The 23265-nt window shown below is 38.8% G+C and overlaps 1 protein-coding gene across 1 annotated transcript in view; it reads left to right on the top strand.

Annotated features, from left to right (window-relative positions):
- Positions 1-23265, top strand: part of ctnna2 (catenin (cadherin-associated protein), alpha 2) — a 338846-nt gene that overhangs the window by 51097 nt on the left and 264484 nt on the right. Inside the window, exons 3-6 of the mRNA XM_005945770.3 lie at positions 8980-9175; positions 12996-13162; positions 13991-14110; positions 15144-15410. Of these exons, the coding sequence (XP_005945832.1) occupies positions 8980-9175; positions 12996-13162; positions 13991-14110; positions 15144-15410 (750 nt within the window). The remainder of the gene's footprint in view (positions 1-8979; positions 9176-12995; positions 13163-13990; positions 14111-15143; positions 15411-23265) is intronic.

Below are 23265 nucleotides of genomic sequence, written 5' to 3'. Positions count from 1 at the left end.
TTAAAACCCACTCTCTCCCACTCTTTGTTTTCCTTAGATTAGTTCCCAAAGGCCTAATCATGGGCTGTTTTGCACACTAGTTGAAATAATATGTTGATATAGCTCTTTTCATCCAAGCATTTTCTTAGGCTTGCTAATAATTTTCAGTGCGCTACACTCAGAGTATGTAGATGTAAGCTTTGACTCCTTTTAGACCTGAATGCAAATGTGTTAACACATCAAATGCTCCACCTGAAAACTGCTTCTACCATTTACTGCCCCACTCAGTTTTGTTCTGTCAGCTACACATCATATTGTCCTGTCATTCCTCAGAGTGAAGAAACAGCACTGATACAAAGATATCTGCAGTGAGAATGATAATGAAGGAGTAGGAGGATCAAACAGGGATTTGAGCTAAGGGGTTACTAATGAGGAAATATTATGGGGAGACTGAAAGCCTATTGCTCTCAAAGCAGAATGAATGAATGCTGTTCTTAGAGGTTCACCTTGGGGAATTAAATGTGCGAATCATTATCGCAGAAAATGCTTTTAATTCATTGGCTCTGCTGTTCTACTGAATCATGTTTTCCTGCACTTATTTGTTCAGTTCTGTGAGTGTTCACGCCTGCAAGTTAGAACCACCAAATATGTTCTTGGAGTATAAAGATTTGGTGCAAATATCACATATCAAGAGCAAACACTTGAAAGAATTCAAATTCAAACCTGGCAGTTTTTAGGTGCATGAATATCTTTATTTGTCAGAAAATAAACCCAAGAAGTAGAAAAATATTTGACAGCAATGCCATTTTTTATTTTTTAAATTCATACATGTTTTCCCTTCTTATTCATTGTTATATGACACAGTTTCTCTCCAGCATTTGCGTTTAAGTATGCTGCCAAGAGACTTTTAGAGGATATAGCTGCAAGAGCACATGTTGGGGTTAAGAATGTCAGAGCTTGACACCATTGCAGTGTGACACTTCCTGCTAACATTCTTCCTCTTTGCCACCCGAAAACCTATTCAGGTACCAATATTAATGCTGGCTAATCCTTCTCGCCTTGCACTTCAGGACTTGTTAACTTCAAAATATATTTTAAATAACACAGTATAACACCAGCTAAGCAAAGTCCTCGGGGACAAGGTATTCAGCCTTGCTGAATTTTAGAGCTGTAAAGCCGCCTCTCTGCCTATTCATTCGGTTTGACTCTGTAGTTTGTGTATGAATAGATGTTCAGCTTCCTGGTGATTAAGCGATCAGTAGTGTGTATTGTTCCTGCAGCCAAACACTTGGTGGTCAGCTAGTGTGTAATATGTGGCTTTAGGTCATCACAGCAGCTACACACGTTTTAATACAGTCACAGCGAGGCGACTAAGTTGTAGAAGGCCCCATCTTGCTTTCGTCCCCTGGGCTTTTGGACACATTATGCTCTTTACACATGTCGATAAATGGTCTTGTAAAAAAAGAACCTTGAGTACTGTATATCAGTTACTATATAACATGATAAAGGTTAAAATAATCTCTCTGGATATGTGTACAGGATCTTACATGTGTAGTTGGCTATTACGCACGCACACATGCACACGCCCTTCTGTAGTGTTCAGTGGTTAAATCATCACTCATCCTTTGGATGCGAGTCTTAGAGGTTGAAGGCGGAAAATTGAATGGCTACGCAGAGTCAAGGGGATTTACTACTGACGGACGAGTCCACTGGTCAGTCTCTGCAGAGGAGTGGCCACATGGCATTTAAAACTATTGATCAGCAATAAAACTGGAACAAAAGACACAGCAACTCTTTATAACTAAAAGGAGGCATAAACCTCAGGACTTCTGCAGCATAACTATGATTATAAGTCGTTTTTTTCCCTTTTGGATATTTAAAGGATAAATTATTTCTGTTACTTTGGAGTAAAAATTGTTAAAGTTTGATGAAAAAGCATGGGTAAAAACTGAACCAACATAAAATTGAGAGTGCAAGTTTTCTTTTGTGTCTACTTGGGTATGGCCAGGAAATTTGGTTTTGGTTTTGTTCTAAGCTTGTTTCTTTCTTGCTCAGTGTCCGGGTCTTGATGTTATCACCCCTGTGTTCATCTCTCTTTTTTCCCTAATCACTTTTTAGTTCCATCTTATTACTGGCAAAACAATTACATGAGCGCCTGCGTTTTATGAAATGTATGTTCAGCTGAAATTTGTTGAAGATGACTCAATCCTTGTTGATCTTCTCGTGGTATCACAGATAAAGCTGTGTATCCATACAGCTCAGGTATACACAATACACAGATCCATCGCTAGTTTACTGGCTGTTTCCAGGGTTGTGTTCTTGTGGGTTAGCAATAACTATAAATCAGACACATTTTTAATTCAATTAAATTCAAGTCAAGTCAGATGACTCCTATAAGCAAGCACTTGGCAACAGTGGGAAGAAAAAAATCCCTTTTAACAGGAAGAATCCTCTAGCAGAACCAGGCTGGCATGACCAGTTGGGGGTGAGGGAAGGGAGACAAGACAAAAAACACACTGTGAAAGCGAGCCAGAGATTAATAATAACTTAAATGCAAAGTGGTGAATAAACACAGAAAGCGTGAAAGAAACCCTCATGGACACCAATGTCTATGAGGGTCTCGCAAAAGTACCACAGTTTAAGAAAACCTCGACCTTTTACACTTCACATTTTTCATTTCTTATATTGTGCTCAGCTCGCACTAGACATTTGTTGTAAGCAGAAGAACTTTATTTTATACATGCCAGTAAATAAATGGGATCTGACATATTGTGTTTACATCTGGCTGCTGGAGAACCACATAATGTAAAATAGCATGTTGCAGAATCACCATCTGTGTGGAGGGCCCCTGTGGTTCAGCACATAACAACATAATGAACCAAAGCGCTCAGTGTGTCTCTCTTCACCCTCAGGAAGTGTTCAGACAGAGATTTTAATTCTTTCCTCATTCGGAAGCACTAAAGCAAATGAGAGTCTCCCTGCTTAGTTGGTTAAGAATAAATATTTTACATTGGTGCATCATCTGTGCAGAATGACTATGCCCTTTTTTTTTTTTTACATACCACCAATGATGCCATAATTTCTGATCATTTAATTCTAAATCTACTGATTAGACATCTATATTTAGGCTTTCATGCGATTACTAATGTTATGCTGGTTAATACTTTTAAGCTTAGCGAAAGCCAATTTTAAAATTGGCTTAAGTAAAACTGACAAGTCGGTTCACTGACACGTGCACCTCCTGTCGTTTTAACAATGTATATCGTTTCACACATGACCTCAGAGTTGATGCGTAATCTTAAAGAATTAAATACCCTACTAAATATCTTGAAAGAAATACTCACTATTTCTAAGCTTAATGAGACAGATCTATATGGGTGTGCTTTACAGGTTGCATAGAGGATTATAGTCTTGCAAAGGCTGACTGTGTCTCAGCATTGTGCGTTAAGGCTGAGAGGAGGACATAACTTGTGGTTGTTTGGAATGAACCTCGGTGTGGTCTTGCATAAAGTCCAAACAGTGCTGCTAATATGCACGATAAATGGGCTTACCAAGGGCCAATTACCAGCTGCCAGAAAGGGCAAGGCTGCCTTGCGTAGACAGTGAATTTATTTTGTTTTGTGTCAGAGCATATTTGGATGCACTAGGGAGACATTATTGTGGCTCACTTCATCTTTTTCATTTTGCAAACTACTTGTTTCTAACTCTTTCCTTGGGGCATGCATTCGATTATTCAGTGAGCACAGTTCTTATTTTGTGCTTGCAAGTGATAATGTATCATTCAGACTTTCTTGTGTTAAAGTCATGATGTTCGGAAAATATCTTTAAGCCAATGAGCTGAGTTATGAGTTGTTGTCACAGTGCTACAGCAGGTACTATACCTCTCTATGATGTGTACCTTTATTACATACTTTCCCCCCGCTAACAGCTTTAGATGAGCAGCAAGTACCGGGTTATGTTTAATGTGACACACGCTGCATTTAAAGATGGAAACAGCACATAATTTACATTCATTACAAGTCTTAGAGAGTGGCTTTAAGGTCAGCACCATCTCTCCTGGTTGGAGCCAGAACCCTCCAAATATTTTTCCCTGTTTCTTGATTGGCTGAGAATGGCAATGGCTTTTTGTAGTGCACCATATCAGCGTGAAAGTGACCGTGATTGAATTTAAACGACTCAGCCACAGTAAAAATCTTAAGTATCTAAGGACATCAAATCGCTATGTCATTCAGCCTCATGCAAAAGCACTGAAATACCCCCTGCAATGCTTTTTGCTCCCAGTAATGTTTGTTTGTTAAGTCTGATGCAAATTCTTCGCCTAATTAGCATTATCCCCACTGGCCGTTCATGTAGGTCCTTAAAATTAATTATTTGTTTGTGCTTCTTGGAGTAAATAGCCTGTGTAATACATGGGTAACAGTTTTTAACTGTTATTGAAGTTAAAGTTATTTAATATGAAGTGAAAATGGTATAATTTTTGCTTCTCTAGAGCTCATTCTTGGGATATTCAGCTAAGCATATGAATGCATGGACAGTTAGGCAAAAGCAATACAGCTAAGTCTGTGTGAAGGTAATGGAGTTGATTCCAGCTCGGTGCCTGCTGTGAGGTTATCACAGATATAATTAAATATACATAATTTTTTAAGCTACTGTTGCAGAACAAAACATCACCTAGGTTTGACTTTAGTGATTCTCTCCCTGTGGAAAGCAGCTTGGCTGATACAGTAGTGATCGCTGTGTGTATTTGACAGGCCAACCCTGTGTTTATGAATGGATGAGGGTTTGAAGAGCAGATAAACCACACAGATTCATAACTCAGTATGTTGTTCTCTTCCATGGAAGAGTTACATAAGACATTATATCAACACGCAAGTTCAAAAAGGGCTGATCAACTTTTAATGCAGGCAAGATAAGAAGGCAACTCTACAAACTTGGCCTCTAATAACTAGTAAGAGAAACGAACAGCAGCTGCTTGTATTTTAGGATAAACTTAATTTTTGCTTATTGGTATGTGGACTGGTTCTGACATAGCTCTTTCTACCCTAGCGGAGCATTCAAAGAGCTTTATAATGACTGTATATGACATGTAACTCTTATAAATCAGAAATGTGTTGAATGTGTATGCATATAAGAGACACTTGACTCTTAACATCAGTTAAATAAAAAAGGACTGTGGGATTGTTTCATTACCGTATCCATACTCTGCAAAAACTTAAAGACTGCTTGGAGTGTAGGTATAATAATATGGCACCGTTAATGGGTTAATAAAATTAGTAATACCTTATTCACAGGACTGGAGCAGAAGTTATTTTAATGTAAGCTTGCAAACTGACATTGGACATATGTTACTATGTGATGGACGACAAAGGGTGAGCTAGCCTCATCTTTTTCAAATGCTGCAGTAACATGGTGAACTGTCATTATCTGCATTGTGTGTGCATGCATGCACACAAGCCATTGACGCTAGGCTAATGACTAATCGGCAACAATAGAGCTGGCTAAGCTTAGCTGTTGTGTAACTTCATCTGTAGTCATGTAATTGTAATATAACTGCATTAATTAACTTACAGTTGTTTTTTGGGGTTCTTATCTTTGTCAACAATCAAAAAAACGTGTTGGTGATCTGCTTGAAAAAACCAGGTAGTTATTTTTTGATTGTGTTCCTGTGTTAATGAATGGTTTTATTTGAGTGTCACCAACTCTGAGTGTTTCCTTATCTCTGAGGTGAAGGGAGTTTTTGGTGTTATAGACGAGTGTGAGTTTGTGCGTCTGTGTGTGTGTTTCTGTCCATTCATGTGTAAATATAATGATGAGTTATTGATTTATAACAACCAGGATTGAAATAAACACATCATTGCACTTCATATTGAGCACTAATTCCACTGTGCCAAGTGGTGCTGAACAGATGACCTGATGGTTAAGATGTATCAGAGTTTCTAAATCCTAAAATAATGCTATTGAATCATGAATTCGTTTCTAGACAAATACACGATGACCTAAAAGTTTAACTTGGTCTTTTATCAGCTTTACTATTCCTGGATCCATCATGAGTGAAGCCATACATCATTAAGGCTTATATTGCAGGCTAGAAGCCCTGAAGTAATGCCGCCTTGACAGGACATAACTTTGCTCTTAGGGGCTTTTCAGAGTGAAAGCTTCTGATATATTCCTCAAACTAATCATATCACTCTATTGTGCAAGTTCAGCTGCCGTCAGACAGATAGTCCAAAGGCAGTCTCTGACTGGAGTGTGGAATGAGCAATTCTGCCCATGTACGTTCTCCCTGGCTTCAGATGGGAGTGTATAATTATGTACAGCAAATGTGTCACCAAGATATAAGCAGCCAAATGTTTCTAGTCCCTACTTGCCTGTACAAGCAGCAATGATTGGTTATGCTCTTGCCCTCTAAGCTGAGTGACTTTAATGTATTCTTTGTTTCATTATTTTGTCTTAATTATGCTAAAAGGAGGATGTTATTCTTTGAGAGGTGATCATTTTGTTTCTATGATGATATCACTTTTGATACAGTGCAGTGTTTGGTACTTTACACTGATAGCTAAATGGTTTTTTAATGTTGTGAAAGAATCCATAACTACAGTGCTGTGCAAAAGTCTTAATATATACCCTCAGATGTACTCGTAATTTTTTTAAAGGTTTTTAAGGTCTTTGAAAGTTTTTCTTTGTGCATTGGCTGCTTTTTTAGTCTTGTCTTTTTACCTGAAAATCTTCAGAATTGTTACTTTTGCTAGTTAAGGAAGCTAACTCAAGGGATGAACCAGTGTTGTGTCTACACAAAGATGGAAACAGCACATACACAAAATAATCAACAGCAAAGATCTTGTTTTAATAATTTATATTTATATTTGTTGTCAATTTTTCCTTTGCATCTATTATTAAAAAAATACCAGAGAGAACACCTTTTGACAAACATGAAGCAGTAATCTGTGCACCAAGGTGATTCACAAAGAGCTATTTACTAAAAAGTTGGCACATCTCTGCGTGATGTATACTGTGTCCTAAAAAATGTGCAACTGGACAAGTGGAGGACAAAAGAAGACTTGGCAGGCCTGCAGACTATCTGCAACAGGTGAACAGTATCTGAAAGTCATGGATCTAAAAAAAATCCAGCAATCAAACCTGACACAGGACCTGAAAAATACATTTGATCCTTGAGCAAATGTACCTATCTACTGTTCACCAAAACCTAATCAGAAATGCACTCAGTGTAAGGGTGGCTCTCAGAAAGCCATTCATAACGATGGGAAAGAAGAAGAAAAAGACTGGTCTAAATCAGTGGCAAAAGGTCTTATGATAGCCATCTGTAACACACAATGAAAACTGTAATGGTTTGTGGTTGAATTTCAGCCAGTGATGTTGGGAATTTTGTCAAAATCCACGGAGTTATTAACATAGAAAATTGCTGTCAGATTTTGATCCACATGCAGTACTATCTGGAAAGTGTCTGATTGGCAAAAGCTTCATTTTTCAGTGTGACAAGGATCCCAAACACACTGCCAATACATTAAAAGCCTACCTGGATAGAAAAACAGAGAAAGGAACACTATCAGTCATTGACAATCCTCCCCAGAGCCAGGACCTCAACAAAAACAACACAATCCTGTAAAACACTGAAGTTTTACTAATACAGTTAGATGGACTAACAGTATTAGTAAAATATATCTGTGTTTGTGCATTCCTGCAACATTCCTGCAAAAGCACTGATGGATATTGTTAGTGGTTGCAGCCCAAGACAGGTACTTGACTGATGCTGCACACAGTTTAGCAGTAATAGAATCTAGAATGAATAACCCCATTATTGTTGTGAAGGTCCAAATTATGAACGAAGCTTGGACTATTTGTCATCTTGTTTTCGTTCAACTTTTTTCCTTTGTGCAAAACCAGCACAAGACATACTCCCTGCATTATTATGGAATGTACAGAAACATTATTATTCAGAAAAGAACCAAAGAAAGAAGATTAGTGTAATTACATTTTTATAGGATTGGGAAAATTGCCCATATTGTGTTTCAGTATTACACTGGGTACCATTTATAAAGTGTTTAGATAACAGTATGTTTACAGAGCTAATAATACAGTTTTTGACAAGATCTTCTTTTTATGCATAGGAAGTCCCATATCTCCCCCCCCCCCCCTTTGTGATCCTGATTTGCAAAGTGTTGAGATCAGAATATTATAAATCACAGTAATATAATGCTCCCCTATATAATCCCATACTCAAACCACTATCATCTCAGTGGCACTGATCACCATGCCCAGAACAACTGAACATCTCTGCCATCAAGCCTTGAGTAATAATTATATTACTGACTTATTATACAGTATATGAACTTGAACCCAGTAATTACTCATGACCTCGGTATTGTTTACATAAGAACATTATCAACATTTCAGCCAGATTGGTGCTGAATAACACAGTAGGGTTTTCACTGCTATTATTTCATAGTCATTTCCAAGGACCAAATGAATAGAAATAAAAATATATATAAAGTGGGTAAAATGAACTGAAATGTTACTTAATGGTAATAAGTATTTTATATAAAAGAGAGGGTTTAGATGCATTATTATGCTACCATATCAGTGGCATAATGTTATTAAAATTACATAATTACTACTAATTATCACATAATAGCTATCAAAAATATCCTCTGATGGTTGGCAGTATGGCTGTGAGGGGGTTTCTTGGACTGTATTTGGTTTTGGAGGCTTACATAATACAGTGGCTTATGAATGTATAAAGATTATAATCAGCAAGCCCTGTAACAGATACTAGGTTGTAGCAGTTTTTAATGTTTTAGAATAATAATAAAATAATACATACTGGATCTTCCTATTATTTTTGGTGTTCTCATTATCTTTAATTGCTGGGATGTAGCAGGTTATGTGCCGTAACCTCAGAAACAACGATGACCATACACCATAGCAACAAGCAGCAAATCAGTGTGTTCAGTAAGTTTTATATTTTCCTCTCCTGTTATGAAGGTGACTACTCTGGTGAACACCAGCAACAAAGGGCCATCCAGTAAGAAGAAGGGACGCTCTAAGAAGGCCCATGTCCTGGCAGTGTCTGTTGAGCAGGCTACCCAGAACTTTCTCGAAAAGGGAGAGCAGATTGCCAAAGACAGCCAGGACCTCAAGGAGGAGCTTATTGCTGCTGTGGAGGATGTTCGTAAGCAAGGTAAGCCCGACTGTTTGTGCTTTCATTTTTGTTTTTAAATTGTGACTGGTCAGATAACAAGATTGTTAGTGTGTGTAATTCCTTATGCTTATTCACTGTTAGACATCTACCGGTAGTAAATTTTTCTAGATCATCAATTTCTAGAACATCAGTTATTGTCTTTAACCTCCTAGGACCTGGCATCCACATATGTAGACATAACACTTTGGGTTATTTAGACCAAAATATTCAATTTTGCTCTACAAGGGCCTGATATCCACTTATGAGGACATTATACTGCTACTGTTCTATCAAAATTTTAAATGAATATCCTCATATGTGGCTCTTATTTTTCCTAAAAATAAAAGTAAGGTAAAAAAAATAATCTGGTAATTCTTTGTTTTTACAATCATTGGGCAGAATGATGAAAATGATGAATGATGAAGAGAAATTTAAAATGCATGCAGTGGAAGAGTTCGGGTCTTAGGAGGTTAAAATATTTTCCTTCAAAACACAAGACATAAAAAAAGTTCCTTTATTTCCAAGCATCCAGTTTGCATATATTTACAATGGAGTGGACACTGGGTTGTTAACCTGTTTATTCTCTGTAACATATGAAATCAAAATCTCTGTCATTCATTCTGCTTGAAGTACTTTCATTTACATATGTTTAATTGAGCATCCGTACAGACCACATCTCTCCAGGTTGCAGCTACACATGACACTACTACAGATGAACAGTGAGGAAGTGTGAGATGCATGTGGAATTCAGAGTGTAGTCACATTAATGTTACTGATATGTAGTTGACAAAATCATTCCAATAATCAAATGTAGTTCTGTATGGGTTATTTAAGGTCTCACTCACACAGGACTATAGACCGGTTGGCAACCACCTGGCAACCTTTAGTTGGTGGGGAAAAATGTGTATTACTCGACTGAATGATTAATGGAGGTTGCTTCCTGCTGCTGGGTGAAATCAGTTGCAAGAATGGTGCTACACCCCAAACCTACTTACGATTACTTTGCCTACTAGCAGGAAATCACAAGATTGAGAAACCAAATGCAGAAATGAAATGAAGGAAGACTCAATAAACAGTCTAGTAATGAAATCCATAAACAAAATAACATAAATGCAGAGGCAGGAGTAACACGAGGAACCACACTGGGAGTTTAAACACACAATGTGACAAAGAGAAGACAGCACTATTTACGGCAAATGAGAAACACTTGGATAGCAAGACAACGAGACAGCAGAAGTCAAACTAGACATGACATGCTCAAGACTATCTGCTATCTAAATAAAACAGGAAATCACAGACTAGCATACTCAAACTTGAGCTAGAAAGACACATCGGGGAAGGCTAGAAAAATAACAGAAAATAACAAAATCACAGATCATCGTAGTATCTGGTATAACCATTAAGTCACCACAAAAATGGTGTTGGGAAATGGCTTATGCTAAGACACTGTATTAATTTACAACACCCATGTTCACTACTATTATGACTGAAATAAGGACCCCTACTGACTTCTCTTGCTGTGTAAGTATTAGTATTCTAGATGAATAGGGAGCGTAATTGACATAAATGTAATGTTTTGGGAAAGTATTAAGTGTTTTGAATGTCATAGCAAGTCAGCTGTCTGCTAAACTTTAGATGAATGGAGAGTTAAAAGTGGCAAGCCAAATCCATTAAATATAGCAGATTAGTACCCATTAGATTTAGGCTTCACTTGCAGTGCGTGCAGCCTCACGAATGTAATGAGTCTAGTTCTGGAGTTGTTTACCCTAAAGTCATGCATCGTTAAAGCTTCGACTGTCTGTAATGTTGAGGGACCTTGCTGAATTTAAGGGTATTATAGATGCCCATTCTCATTAACGATTTGAAACTTAGTCGCTGAAACTTCTGCATGGATGCAGCGCCTCACTCGAACAACAAATCATACTCTACTTTCTGGCGGCTTACACAGATGGAGCAATGTCACAGTACTATGTAGTTCTCCGAAGTTTATTTTCTGTGCGGAGTGCAAGTCAGTGAGCCTTTATGTGAATCAAATGTTTGTCCCCAGAATGGAATTGGATTCCCTGTTCAGAAACCACATCAGCAGAAAGAGCAAATGGAGCTCAGCATATGTTGTGCTGTAGCCGTATTCCTCATCCTGCTCTGTCAGCGCGTACTTGGCTGCTGGTACTGTTGAATATTGACTTGACTGCTTTGGCACACCGCTCTTCTGAAGTGTGAAATAGACTGTTACCATACAGGTCATCACCACAGCTGACATCAGAAGGTTCAAGATTAATCTTCTCGCTTGTTAGGCATGCAAAGCGAAGTGACAAGGTGTGTTAAAAAATATTCTTGGACATTTAAAAAATGTAGGACATGCTTTCAACTAACACTGCAGCATTTTTGTGTGCAAATGGCCATATTTATACTGAAGCAAATTTACAGTCCTTTCTGACTCTTTAGAAAATATGTCCCTGAAAAAAATATTAGACTAAAAAAATTACTTACTTCCTGACTTTAAGAAAATAATAGGACGTCAGTACTAATACCCCACATAATTGGTAGGTTGTATATAAGTACTGTACATACCAGGTCATCAGGGAGAAGAGTTCATATTAATAATGTTAAACTTATGAGCATGAGGATATGCTATGTTGTCTGTATCCCACAGACTAAAAAATAATATCGCAGTTTAAGTGACCTTTAGCAGCTGCTGGAAGCGTGCCCCTTTGAAAGGAATTGTCTGCCTAGTTAAAGTCATTGTGAATTATAAAATGGTTTTAAATCTGTCATCGCCTCATCAGGCCTCTCTCAATGTGACCTCAGGGTCCCAGTCCCCTTCGTCTTGTCATAAATTAAATTAGAGATGCTGATTTCAGACCATGGAGGGGTTCAGTAATACGCTTTTCTCTGTCACTCTTCACTGGGCCAGACAGACGTATGGCACTACCAGTATCATCATGAGTTCATTTGCAGTTCTGTGTGTGTGTCCCTGTGTGTGTGTTTAGTTGAACACATGCTGTGCATGTTTGTGTTTAACATGCTGAGTTCTGTTTATCTGATTATGAGGTTTTCACTCTGGCATAACATAAACAACTTTGTTTACTCACTAATTCTTATTTATGTTAAGAGAAGTGGTTTGCCAGTTTTTGCCTGTTGCCAGGTTTCTCCTGATCCAGGTGGAACATGTCTAATTATTTAGAATACCAATGTTTGCATGCATGTGCGTATTCAGATTCATTAATGTTGGAGATGTGGGGGATGGGTTTTGCTCAGAAATATGAGCCATATACATACTAGTATATTGTCTGTACTACCCGGCCTAAGCTGAAATGTCTAAGGCTTACTGTGGTTGCCATGCTAGCAAACTACTTGTTAAGTAGCAGTAAAACTTTGGAAATTTCAATGTAAACTGCAGAAGGAGAACATTTGTCTTCAAACTAAAAGCTGGGTCTTTTGAAATGGAAACTGTGGGTGACTGCAGCAATCAGTTAGCAACCAAAGCAATCCGAAGGTGGTTTTTGGTGCAGCACCCCTTTTCTGATTGATTTAACCAGCAAGCAACTTCTCTCGTGACTGGTTGGGGAATACATATATTTGCCTAGCAACTGGAGGTTGTCAGCAGGTTGCAAACTGGTTGCTAGGACAAGCTGTTTTAATAGAGCCTAAGATGTAGTTTTTCTGACAAACTGCTTCATGACCTCTGAGCTTTATGAGAAGAAGCGTAATTACACTTAATCTCCAGTCAGTTTTAACAATATGGGTGATGATAGTCTGCACACACAGATAATATCTTACTCTCTGCTCCACTTACTGTTTTCTTTTATCCATTTTGCAGGAGAAACCATGCGTATTGCCTCGTCGGAGTTTGCCGATGACCCGTGCTCCTCTGTGAAGCGTGGCACCATGGTGAGGGCTGCCCGCGCCCTGCTGTCTGCTGTCACTCGCTTGCTCATCCTTGCTGACATGGCTGATGTCATGAGGCTGCTGGCCCACCTTAAAATTGTAAGTGCAGTTAACACCCAACCAAGTATACTTCTTGGTTACGTTGTGATGGAGCTGTACTTAGAACTGCAACACTTTAAATATATATATGTGTAAAAAATACCCACTCTCCAAATCTGTACGTGGTTTTAAGTTTGCTTAAAGAAGGTCAGTAAAGGAAAAAGACTTCCTGTTGGTGTATAGTCCGTGTAGTCAGTGCAGACTTTTATAACAACCTCTGCACACATTTGCATTTAGATAAGGGAATAGAGGAGCATCCTGGAAACGGACATTATAGCATAGTGCTCTGGTGTGATGAACTACTCTCAGTGTAGTCATGTGAAGAACGTGAGCTGTTCATTCACTTAGACAGTAGCTCTGGGCTTTATAACTCAAGTTAATACAGTGTGCCAGAAAGAATGATATGTATTTGGTATAATCTGACTCAAACTCATGCCTGCATCCATCTGCAGTCACTCATTTTGTCCCTGTCTCACAAATGCACAAACACTAAAAATCCTTTTTTCCAGTCTCATTCTTCAGGCCCACATAGGGACTTAACTCAAGCCTGTATAAGCCCCACCATCAAAGGCCACTTAACATTATCTCTGTCTCTTCTCCCGTTTTCATTACATCTTCCGCAGCATTTTTAACAGGGATAAACAGTTTATAGTTAGGATATATCAGCAAGATGGATTGACACTTACTGAAATTACACAACTACTAAAAACACATTAGAAATTACAATTACAGAAAATAAATGCTTTAACTAATATTGATTATTTAAGACGTTGTCTACTGGTTTGTGCACAAAGTTTTTGAAAGACTGTGTGCGTATGTGTGTATCAGGTGGAAGAGGCCCTGGAAGGAGTAAAGAATGCTACCAATGAGCAGGATCTGGCCAACCGATTCAAAGAGTTTGGGAAAGAGATGGTGAAGCTTAACTATGTGGCAGCCCGGAGACAGCAGGTACCTGGAATTCCAATGTCTCATGCTCTTTCAGAAAAATAACGTGTCTCTCTTGGATAAAAGGTCCTCCAAGTGTCCGCCGTTCTTCTTCTGTCTTGATAAACGAGGGAATGTCACAGTTGAAGCCTCAGCCTGTAAAATATTAGAAACTCGAACTCAATTCAAAGCTTTAATCAATCAGATTGCAAGCGTTGTGCAAACAAATGTTGCTATAATCTGACATCACTCTCTAGCAGATGTTAAGTGTTTGTTTCAGACAGCAACCAGTTTAATCTGTTTTGCATTAAGGACATTTGTCTCATTAGAGCCAGCTTTAATACATCCAAATTCTTCGTGCCATGGAGTAAAATTGAAAGATTGCATAGGATAGGATAAAAAAAATACAATAGCCAACACACATTGTTTAAAAATGTATTGTAAAATTCATCATTTTAAAGTCAGAAATATTATACACATTTCTTTTAGATTTTTGGTCATTAACATTTAACACTAGAATTCACAGCTGTTGTAGATTTGTAGCCACATTTGTGTAGTCTCCTTTGTAATGTTTTAGCAAATTATAAATGGTGCGGATTATTAGTGTGTAGGATTTGTTTTAGCTGGGATGTAGAGTAAGCAAAATCTCTGCACCAGCGCGTATTTGATCCTGGAGAATTACACATCAAAGTGATTTTTAATATGGCCCCCAGTGTGACAAAAAGCTTATAGAGGATTTTTTCCTGCATGTGTCATGTTGGCAAGCGCCCATGCTGCCGAGCTGAACCAGAGCAAAACACTGAGGCTAATTCTGCCCAGCTCTATCGTTGCTGATCTGCTGACGCTGCCTTAACTTTGTGAAGTTGAAACAATACCAGTTCATCAGATTCAATTCATCAAATGGGACATGAACTTGTTTTTTAACAATATAGTTCTCCAACTGTGACCTGTTCCTCACACTGTTTTCAATTTCTCAAGCAATACTCCAGGGTTTTGCAAGTTACACTGCTATTATCGCTTGTCTGAAAATCAAAAAAACCCTTTGCTATCTTCTCAGGAGCTGAAAGACCCCCAGTGCCGAGATGAGATGGCAGCTGCGCGTGGGGCCCTTAAGAAAAATGCCACTATGCTGTATACGGCTTCTCAGGCCTTTCTGCGCCATCCAGACGTGGCAGCCACACGGGCCAATCGAGACTATGTGTTTAAACAGGTCCAGGAGGCCATAGGAGGCATCTCAAGTGCTGCACAGGCCACCTCACCCACTGACGAGAAGCATGGCCATGCTGGCATTGGAGAACTTGCTGCTGCCCTTAATGAATTTGATGTAAGTCAACAAGCATTTTTGTACTGCTTTAAAAATACAAGACTAAACCATACATATATATATCACGTCTCTAGTACAGGACAAGGCTTCTGCATGATATGTTGATACAAAGAGTACTGCGTGATATAAAAGGTTGGGTGTTTATGTGGGCAACTTCTTACAGGTTATCACTGATGCTATGACTACATGGACAATAGTTATTATGTATTTTACCTTTCATTTTGACTATATTTTCACAAAAAACTCACTAGAATATTCTTTCTTTCAACATATAACTCAAAATAATAATAATCACGCACAGCGATGGTTAATCATCTTTATTCAGATTATACACAATCATAGGCCCAATTATGGCCAGAAACCTCCATGAAAAGCATCATCTGCTGCCATCTAGTGGCCAGATGTTAACAGTGCTGTATTGCTGGATGGGCTTTTTGCATCATGTCCTTCAGATGTTGAAAACTATCAGTCCTCTTTTTTTAAATTCCCTGAAACATGTTCTGACAAAAAATATTAACTGGGCTTGAAATCCAGGAAAAGTGAGTCACTAAGCCACTAAGGAATAGGTTTAAGGACCCTTATTTAAGGTTAAAATATTATTCAAGCTTGTGCCATCACGATCAGGATCACACTGTCTTCACATGTAGATTTACTGAAAGGTATATTGCGGTACACGGTATTTAACACATAGCTTTAAGACATGAAATGTTGCAGTGTGTAACAAATTTATTAGCAAAGCCACCCAATGTAAGGTTTATGACACAGCTGCCTAAACTTAACAGTACTGGTAATTACCAAAATAAGATTTTTAATGATTCCGCAACGGTTAAAATAATATTCTTAATATTTTTTTGCATTTCTGAAGTCGAGTCCAGTGTTTTGACTCAAATTTGGATACAAACAAACATGAATTCAGTTTATTCTTTGCCATTAAACCAGCTTTGGACAGATTTCTGCATCAACATATGGTGAATTTAATATTTTTCAGTTTTCACTCACAGCTACAACAGTCAGAGTAGAAAAGCGCAATGTTCCACTTACTTTGTACATACAGTTATGTTAATTAGACATAAATAAATCCTATTAAAAAATTCCTTTCTTATCAATGAATGGGTTTTATTGCTGTCTGCATAAAATGTTTTATCATTGATTTAAGTAACTATAATCCTTGACAGTATGAATCCCAAAAGATGAAAGAATTAACTAACAAAATCTCTCTCAAATCTCACTTAATCTGCTTATCAAAAAACCCATACAACCATTAAAAAGCCCTGCAGCCTATTACCTATCACCCAGTACACTAATGATACAACATTATACCTGATAATGTACGATTCTGCTTGACTGTATTTCTCTGTTTGGTGTTACTGAGCTGACACAACAAGTTAGTTACCTGACAGAAAATAATTTTTTCATGATGAAAGAATATTTAGCTTTGGATTTGTTTTTAATATATTTATAGAAGAAACAAACTGTTAAACTTTACAGCTTCACCCTTTAGGGGCCTAAGATATGCAACCTTATGTGTAATATTATTTAAATATAATTTAGACTTTAAGGATGACAATTTGGTTTGATTCTTCAGAACGGGAAGTGCAATAAACAATGGCCTTTTTAGATCCCACAACCTTGTTGTTTAAAAAACTTACATTAGAAAACTCTCTGTGTAAACTGTCTCCTTAAATGTGAGGAGATAAATCACAATAGACCCTGTGGAATAAAAATTGACTATAATTATGCATTCTCTAATCTCGTTAGCCCCACTTTCATATATATTGTTTGATGTATTTTCAGGGAGATTGTGTTCCATGTAGGGCTTTGAGTAATCAACATTTAACTCGGAGGAAATGATCTACTCTAGCTTACGTGTTTAAACCCACACTTACATGTTGAAGCTTTCTCTTCCAATTTGATTTATATTTCCAGCTCTTCTTTATCTCTTTGGCAGCTCAGGTTTCCACCCCTTCAAACAAACTGTGTGTGTGTATGTGCGTGTGTGTGTGTGTGTGTGTGTGTGTGTTTCCACAGTAAATGAAATATAGTCCCCAAGTGCCATTTTCAGTACTTTCTTTTGGCCCCAAATATTGCTGGTTTGCATTGTGTTAGTGACACCTTGTGGTAACAGTTGGGAATTAAAAATGCAATGCAGCAGCTTTGAAGAGAACTGAGGGTGAAACACAGGCAGCTGAATATTAGAAAATAAAAGCTGTCTTGTGCTGAGGGATTAGACAGAGACCTATATTTTAGTTTCTTCTGAACTTCCTATCCTATTATTTTGCACAGGGCCATGGCCTAAAGTAATCACATTGACTGTGTTTTTATGTAAAACAGTAGGACTTTTTAGAACAGCAAAAGACGTGCATAATTCGATTCTATTCGGCAGGCAGACAGCCAGCAGTTAAATGAGACAAATTGCCCTTTGCTAGGCCCTCTGTGCTGCCCGAAGCTGGTGCATGTTTAATTCCTAACTTACAACCGAGACACAGACTATGGTAAGGTCCTCTCTGAATAGTAATGAACTGATATACTAAGCTATGAGGCGAGATGCTTAAAGGGTTTTGCGTATGCACATGCAGCACATGTTTAGTGCGAATATATTTAATAACGGCTTGTTCTGAGCGGTAAAACACATGCACGCATACCCACAATACTGTATAGAATATTCAGTTTATATATTCTTCCAATGCAAAAATAGCTGCACATCTTTTTTTTATACAGTGATTAACATTCATTCCTGTCGGTGCGCATGTGTTTTCGTGTTTCCTGATTTTATCTGTTTTGGAGAGATAGTCCCCATCTTGACTCGCCATTGATCGGCTTCTAATCCTTTGACTCTTGTGCATTGGTTTGACACATGGATGGAAGAGCAGACTGTAGCACTGACTGCTGTGACAGATATACGGTAAAAGGTCTCTTTCCAGTGGGTGGGTTTTTGGAGGAAGGGCTGCAGTATAATGGTACTCATTTCGTTTCACTAATGGATATGAGTGACTACATATAGACAAGTTGTTCCCTCTACCAGAGAGATCATAATTTTGCCTAGACTATCAGCTTTGACTCATTGATTCTGTACTCAGTTACCGCAGTTTCCCACAGTCTCCTTTTAGACACTGACATTATGAAATAAAGGTAATTTGGTCGCACAAAAATGTAGATATATGACTAAAGGGTACAGTGATTTATATCAGTCTCACACTGACTTTTGTGTGGTCTCTATAACATTGACTTTCATTTTGGCTAGAATGAAAGTAGAGTACCCTTCATCTCTGCCATCTTAATTTCAAGAATATGTAATTACCTATAAAAGAGGTGAGAGCATGGAGTACCTGCTGTGTGGGTAGTTATTCGAAAAAAAAGAAAAGAAAAACAACTTGAAGACTCTATACATTTGTGGCTAAAGAAAAACTAGCAACAAACCCTCAATATCTTTTGACACTAAAGGTTAGCTGAGATTTTTAAATGCTGGGCACAGAGATAGGTCTATAGCTGGAGTGAAAGGGCGGCTTAGGAATAAGACAGGAAAGAAGGAATGACCTCATTTGTTCCTAGACACCTGGAATTACTGACACCTGGAATTAGTTTGAAATAAGTCAACATAGGACACAGACATGTAAGATCTATTTAGCGAGAAAAGGGAGGTCAGCGTTAGTTCACATTTACTCAGTTTCAGCATCTTTTGGCATACAACGAAGAGGTGACATTAGCTCCCTGTCACCCTTTTACCTTTAAGAGCTCGCCATCAAGGACTTCCTCTAGAGCATCTTTTGAAATACACTGAATGTCTTGGGAAGAGGTTTAATTTAAAGTACGCAAGTATGAATATAGCTTTCATGTTAGTGACATTGAGTGTTAACACTAGTTTTTGGTTTAGTATAGAAAATTAATATGCTGTGGAAATTCCTGTTGCTTCTAATGATAAATGTGTGATCCGGGATTTTTCCAGGCTCACAATGATGGCAAAGAACTGATTGAACATTAGTGAAGTTAATTAAATTTAATGAAGGCTGCTAAAGAGATGTGCGTGTTTGTACTGGATTGACTATGACAGAGATAAACACAGTTAAGTTTAAGTGGAGCTGCTATCAACAATCTTCAAACGATAAATATCAAAGAGTATTTACCGATTACCTCGTACATCATATAAATGCCATCCAGCATGGACGATAACTCACGCCGAGCCTTGAAGTAAGTCAGCTAACGTTAGCAAGATTGACAACGCGTTCTGTTGTGATTTACGGCTAAAATACAGACGGGACTCTCTCTTTTAAATCACGTGACCTCATTTTTACTAATAATACGAGTTATGTTCTTAATTAGCCATCTGCTACCTCGGTCCATTATCTCTTCAATTTTCCACCGGCCCCAGCTGATTCCTTTTCTGCAATAATAGTCGACAGTGATAGATTTAACACCCTTAAAATAGGGGTTTTTTTTTTTTTATTGCAGACATGGTCAGGCTTTGGGAAAGGCAGCACAGCGTTTAAGAGTGGCTACCTTTAAATTCGCTATGCAGGAAAAACCCTGTCATGTTGGAATGAAAGTCTTTATTCTGAGGATCTGAACTCAGCGGGAGGACAGATGGCGTTGAGGCCCTACGGGGAATGTGGGTAAAGACACACTGTAGCACACACATGCTTTGATTTTTAGGTCACAACCCACATACACAATGTAGCGATTCTATTAGACCTCAATATATGCCAAGGCAGTGTAGGTATGAATTCATTTTAGAAGATGTTCAGACGTGCTATGGCTTTTTATTCATGCTTCATGTAAGCTGTTATAGCACATGCACACATAGAAATGACTTCCTCTGTGGGGAGAAAACGGTCACTCGCTATGAGGATTTATGCACAGGGAGGAAACAGACTGTTGCACTCACCCAGTGTAAATTTTAATAAGCAATCTCTTATTGTCTCGCTGCCTTTCTCCTACTCTGAGCCTCCTTATCTCTGTACAGTCAAACGCGAGAAGGATCTGATGCAGCCTTTTAAAATGGTGACACTGTCGGTCTTTCGTGCTCTCTCACACTCATTTGAAGTGTCACATAAAAGCAGCAGCAGCAGCAGCAGCGAACAGCAGTAAAGTAAGTACTTCTCGCAGAGACCTTCTAAGTATGAAAAAACACAAGATACACTATGACTCGGGTAATGTAACTGAGCTAGGAAGAGCCTGCCAACACAAGTATGAGTTATAGATGGTCTTCCTTTTATTCCTCTGCGGCTGCTGCTGCGGCTGCTGCCGCCTTCGATTAGATGAGCCAAGTGGAGTGGGGAAAAAAATGAGGTTGGTGTCTTTTAACATAATTGTGATTGCATCAAAATGATTGCCTCGTCCTCAGCTTTCATTCTTTCCTCTCAACCAGCAAATTAAATTTGCTTCCTTCTGAGCAGGGATACACGATAGCATTGTTTGAATTTGAACGTTTTTTTTTCTCCTCCTTAATATTATGTCAGATTTGGTCCAGTGCTGTGTCCTTTGTGTGCCACATCTGCTTTGTGTGGATCAGTGCAAACAGGTGGTCAAATGTGCAGCTGTTCAAACATATTACCCTCAGCCTAAAAGCTTATGGTAAGTTCACGCAGTGACCAGCAGGTGGCAGTGTTTAATTACATTTAATACTTGCCCGGTCTCTGTTTTCCTGTTCCCCACCCTCTCTATATCTTTTTCCATTTTTATCCCCTTTTCCTTAGAAACAGAGATTGTAGACTTGCTCAGAGCAAGAGCCTGCATTGCCTTGTATGTTCTTTTTTCTTTTTTTTGCACCGTTAATGAGACTGAAGCTATTTTTTGATTCGGAGACGTTTTGATGCATGTAGATGCCTTGAATTGAGCTCCATCAAAGAGAATTCACTATTAGATTACCACATAGAGCCTTTTCAATATGGCCCCACAAATGCTGCCCTCTTCTCATCCACATTTCTACAAAGAAAGGGGCAACACAGTTAGAAAACCTCAGCTATACCCTTCTTTCACCCCTACTCCTGTTATGTCCTCGCAACAGCCCCTGACCCGAGTGCACTGTGAATGGTGCTTAGTGCCTGCATGTGTACTGTACGCGCATGCAGACAGAAACATATTCCATTCACACACATTGCAGACACACGGGCAGAGGAGAGCTCTGAGCCTGCGGCAGAGATCCAAGTCGCACTGGATCACTTTACCATGGTTTATTTTTCCATCTGCTTGTCCTCTTTCCTCATGTTTTTTTTTTTTAAGGGGGTTATTTACACGGCATCTTTTTCACTCTCTCACACCTCTGTCTCCTTTTCTATTTCTCTTTTTTCACTCTTTTTGTTTTCATTGTCTGATGTTTTCATTGTCTGATCTGTTTTGAACCAATAGAGGTATTTGAAATGCTAGCTTGCTTACATGCGTGCTCTGAGCCTATTTGATAGCACCATTGTATTTTTATGCAAAACCCTTCTCCATATATTGCTGGGCCTCTAGTCACACTGCACAAGCATATGCCTGCATACATTAGGGGCTAACTCTAACCGGATTTACTTGCTAGCTCAAAGAAAGTATGCATGAAAGCCATTCTTTGAATGTCACTGTGGCAAGCATTGGCTCCTAGTGTAAGTCACTTTTCAGTGCTGCACGTCCGTCTTTGTAGCGACAGGTAATTGGACACCTTTCTGTTTATAGGATGACGCACTGAGAATCTTTGAATTACAGCTAATATAGGAATTCAAGTAAACATCACAGACATCACAACAGTGAGGGGAAAATGCTCTTCCCCTTTCTGTCCGTCTGTCTGCCCGTCTGTGTGAAATATGTGCATGTGATGAAGATTTTCACATGTTCTTTTTGACATTTTGATTTCATTCTTTCCTCGTCGTTCCTGTGGATCTCTTCGTCTTGTGGTACGAGCAAAATGGAGAATAGACAGGGTCTTCATTGTTAGTGTATACACAGGGACTGCACACTGATGACCTTTCCGCATACTGCGTTTGTGGATGAGATACTCTTGGACCAGACACAGAGATGGTGGCAGGGAGAAACGCGGCTCTAATGTATGTAGATGTATTCTTAACTGAGGGATAGCTTTCTTGGTAATTGCTATATCAATCTGGGCTCTCCTATCCGTACTGTCTCATTTCAGGCTCGCTCTTATTTTTCTCTCTCTTTTCTCTCTCTCTCGTTCTCTCTCTCTCTCACACACACACACACACTTTCTCTTTCTGCATTGTCTCTCTCCTGCTTTTGATTATGTGGGTGATCAACAAATTGTAAAGCTACCTGTGAGCAGCTGGCAGATAAGAAAGAGTATATCCCGATCATCTCAGCGGCACTTTGCTGGGGAAGGTCAGACATAAATATGCCCAATCATGTACAGATGCTCACAGACCTTAAGCATTGTTAACAGTATCGAACATAGTGCCAAGTGGCTTTGCTATTGACAGGAGCCCTGGCGTGTTCAATAAACTCCACTCCCACCGTCTTTTTCACCTTGGCTGAGCCACATGTTAGCCCAGAGGTACACCTCTTAATTACAACATCCTCTGCCTGTCGATTACAACCCTGCCTTATTCTCTATGGACAGATGCACCTGTCAAGAGAAATATGAATAGGGGGACTAAACTGAAGTAATGGGACATGACCGGGGAGATAGAGAAGTATTGGTTTGTTTGTTGCTGTACAGTAATTAGCCACTGCCTGTCTTGTCTTGATGGGAATAAGGTATGAGCGAACTGTGAGGGAAGCAGACGGAGAGTGGGAGGGGTCATTGGTAAACAGGATCCATACTCGTTACAGTCGGAGCTTACAGTCTAAGGTCCATTGTTTCTCTCCACCTACTCTTCCCATAAAGCTCGGTTTGCAGCTTTCAGAAATTACTCAGCCCTACTTGTTTATT

The sequence above is a fragment of the Haplochromis burtoni genome, unplaced genomic scaffold (assembly GCF_018398535.1).
Source record: "Haplochromis burtoni strain Fernald_Lab_line unplaced genomic scaffold, NCSU_Asbu1 Contig_302, whole genome shotgun sequence".
Classification (NCBI taxonomy): domain Eukaryota; kingdom Metazoa; phylum Chordata; class Actinopteri; order Cichliformes; family Cichlidae; genus Haplochromis; species Haplochromis burtoni.
Note: the sequence above shows the minus strand (reverse complement) of the source record. Positions and strands in the feature narration are given on the sequence as shown.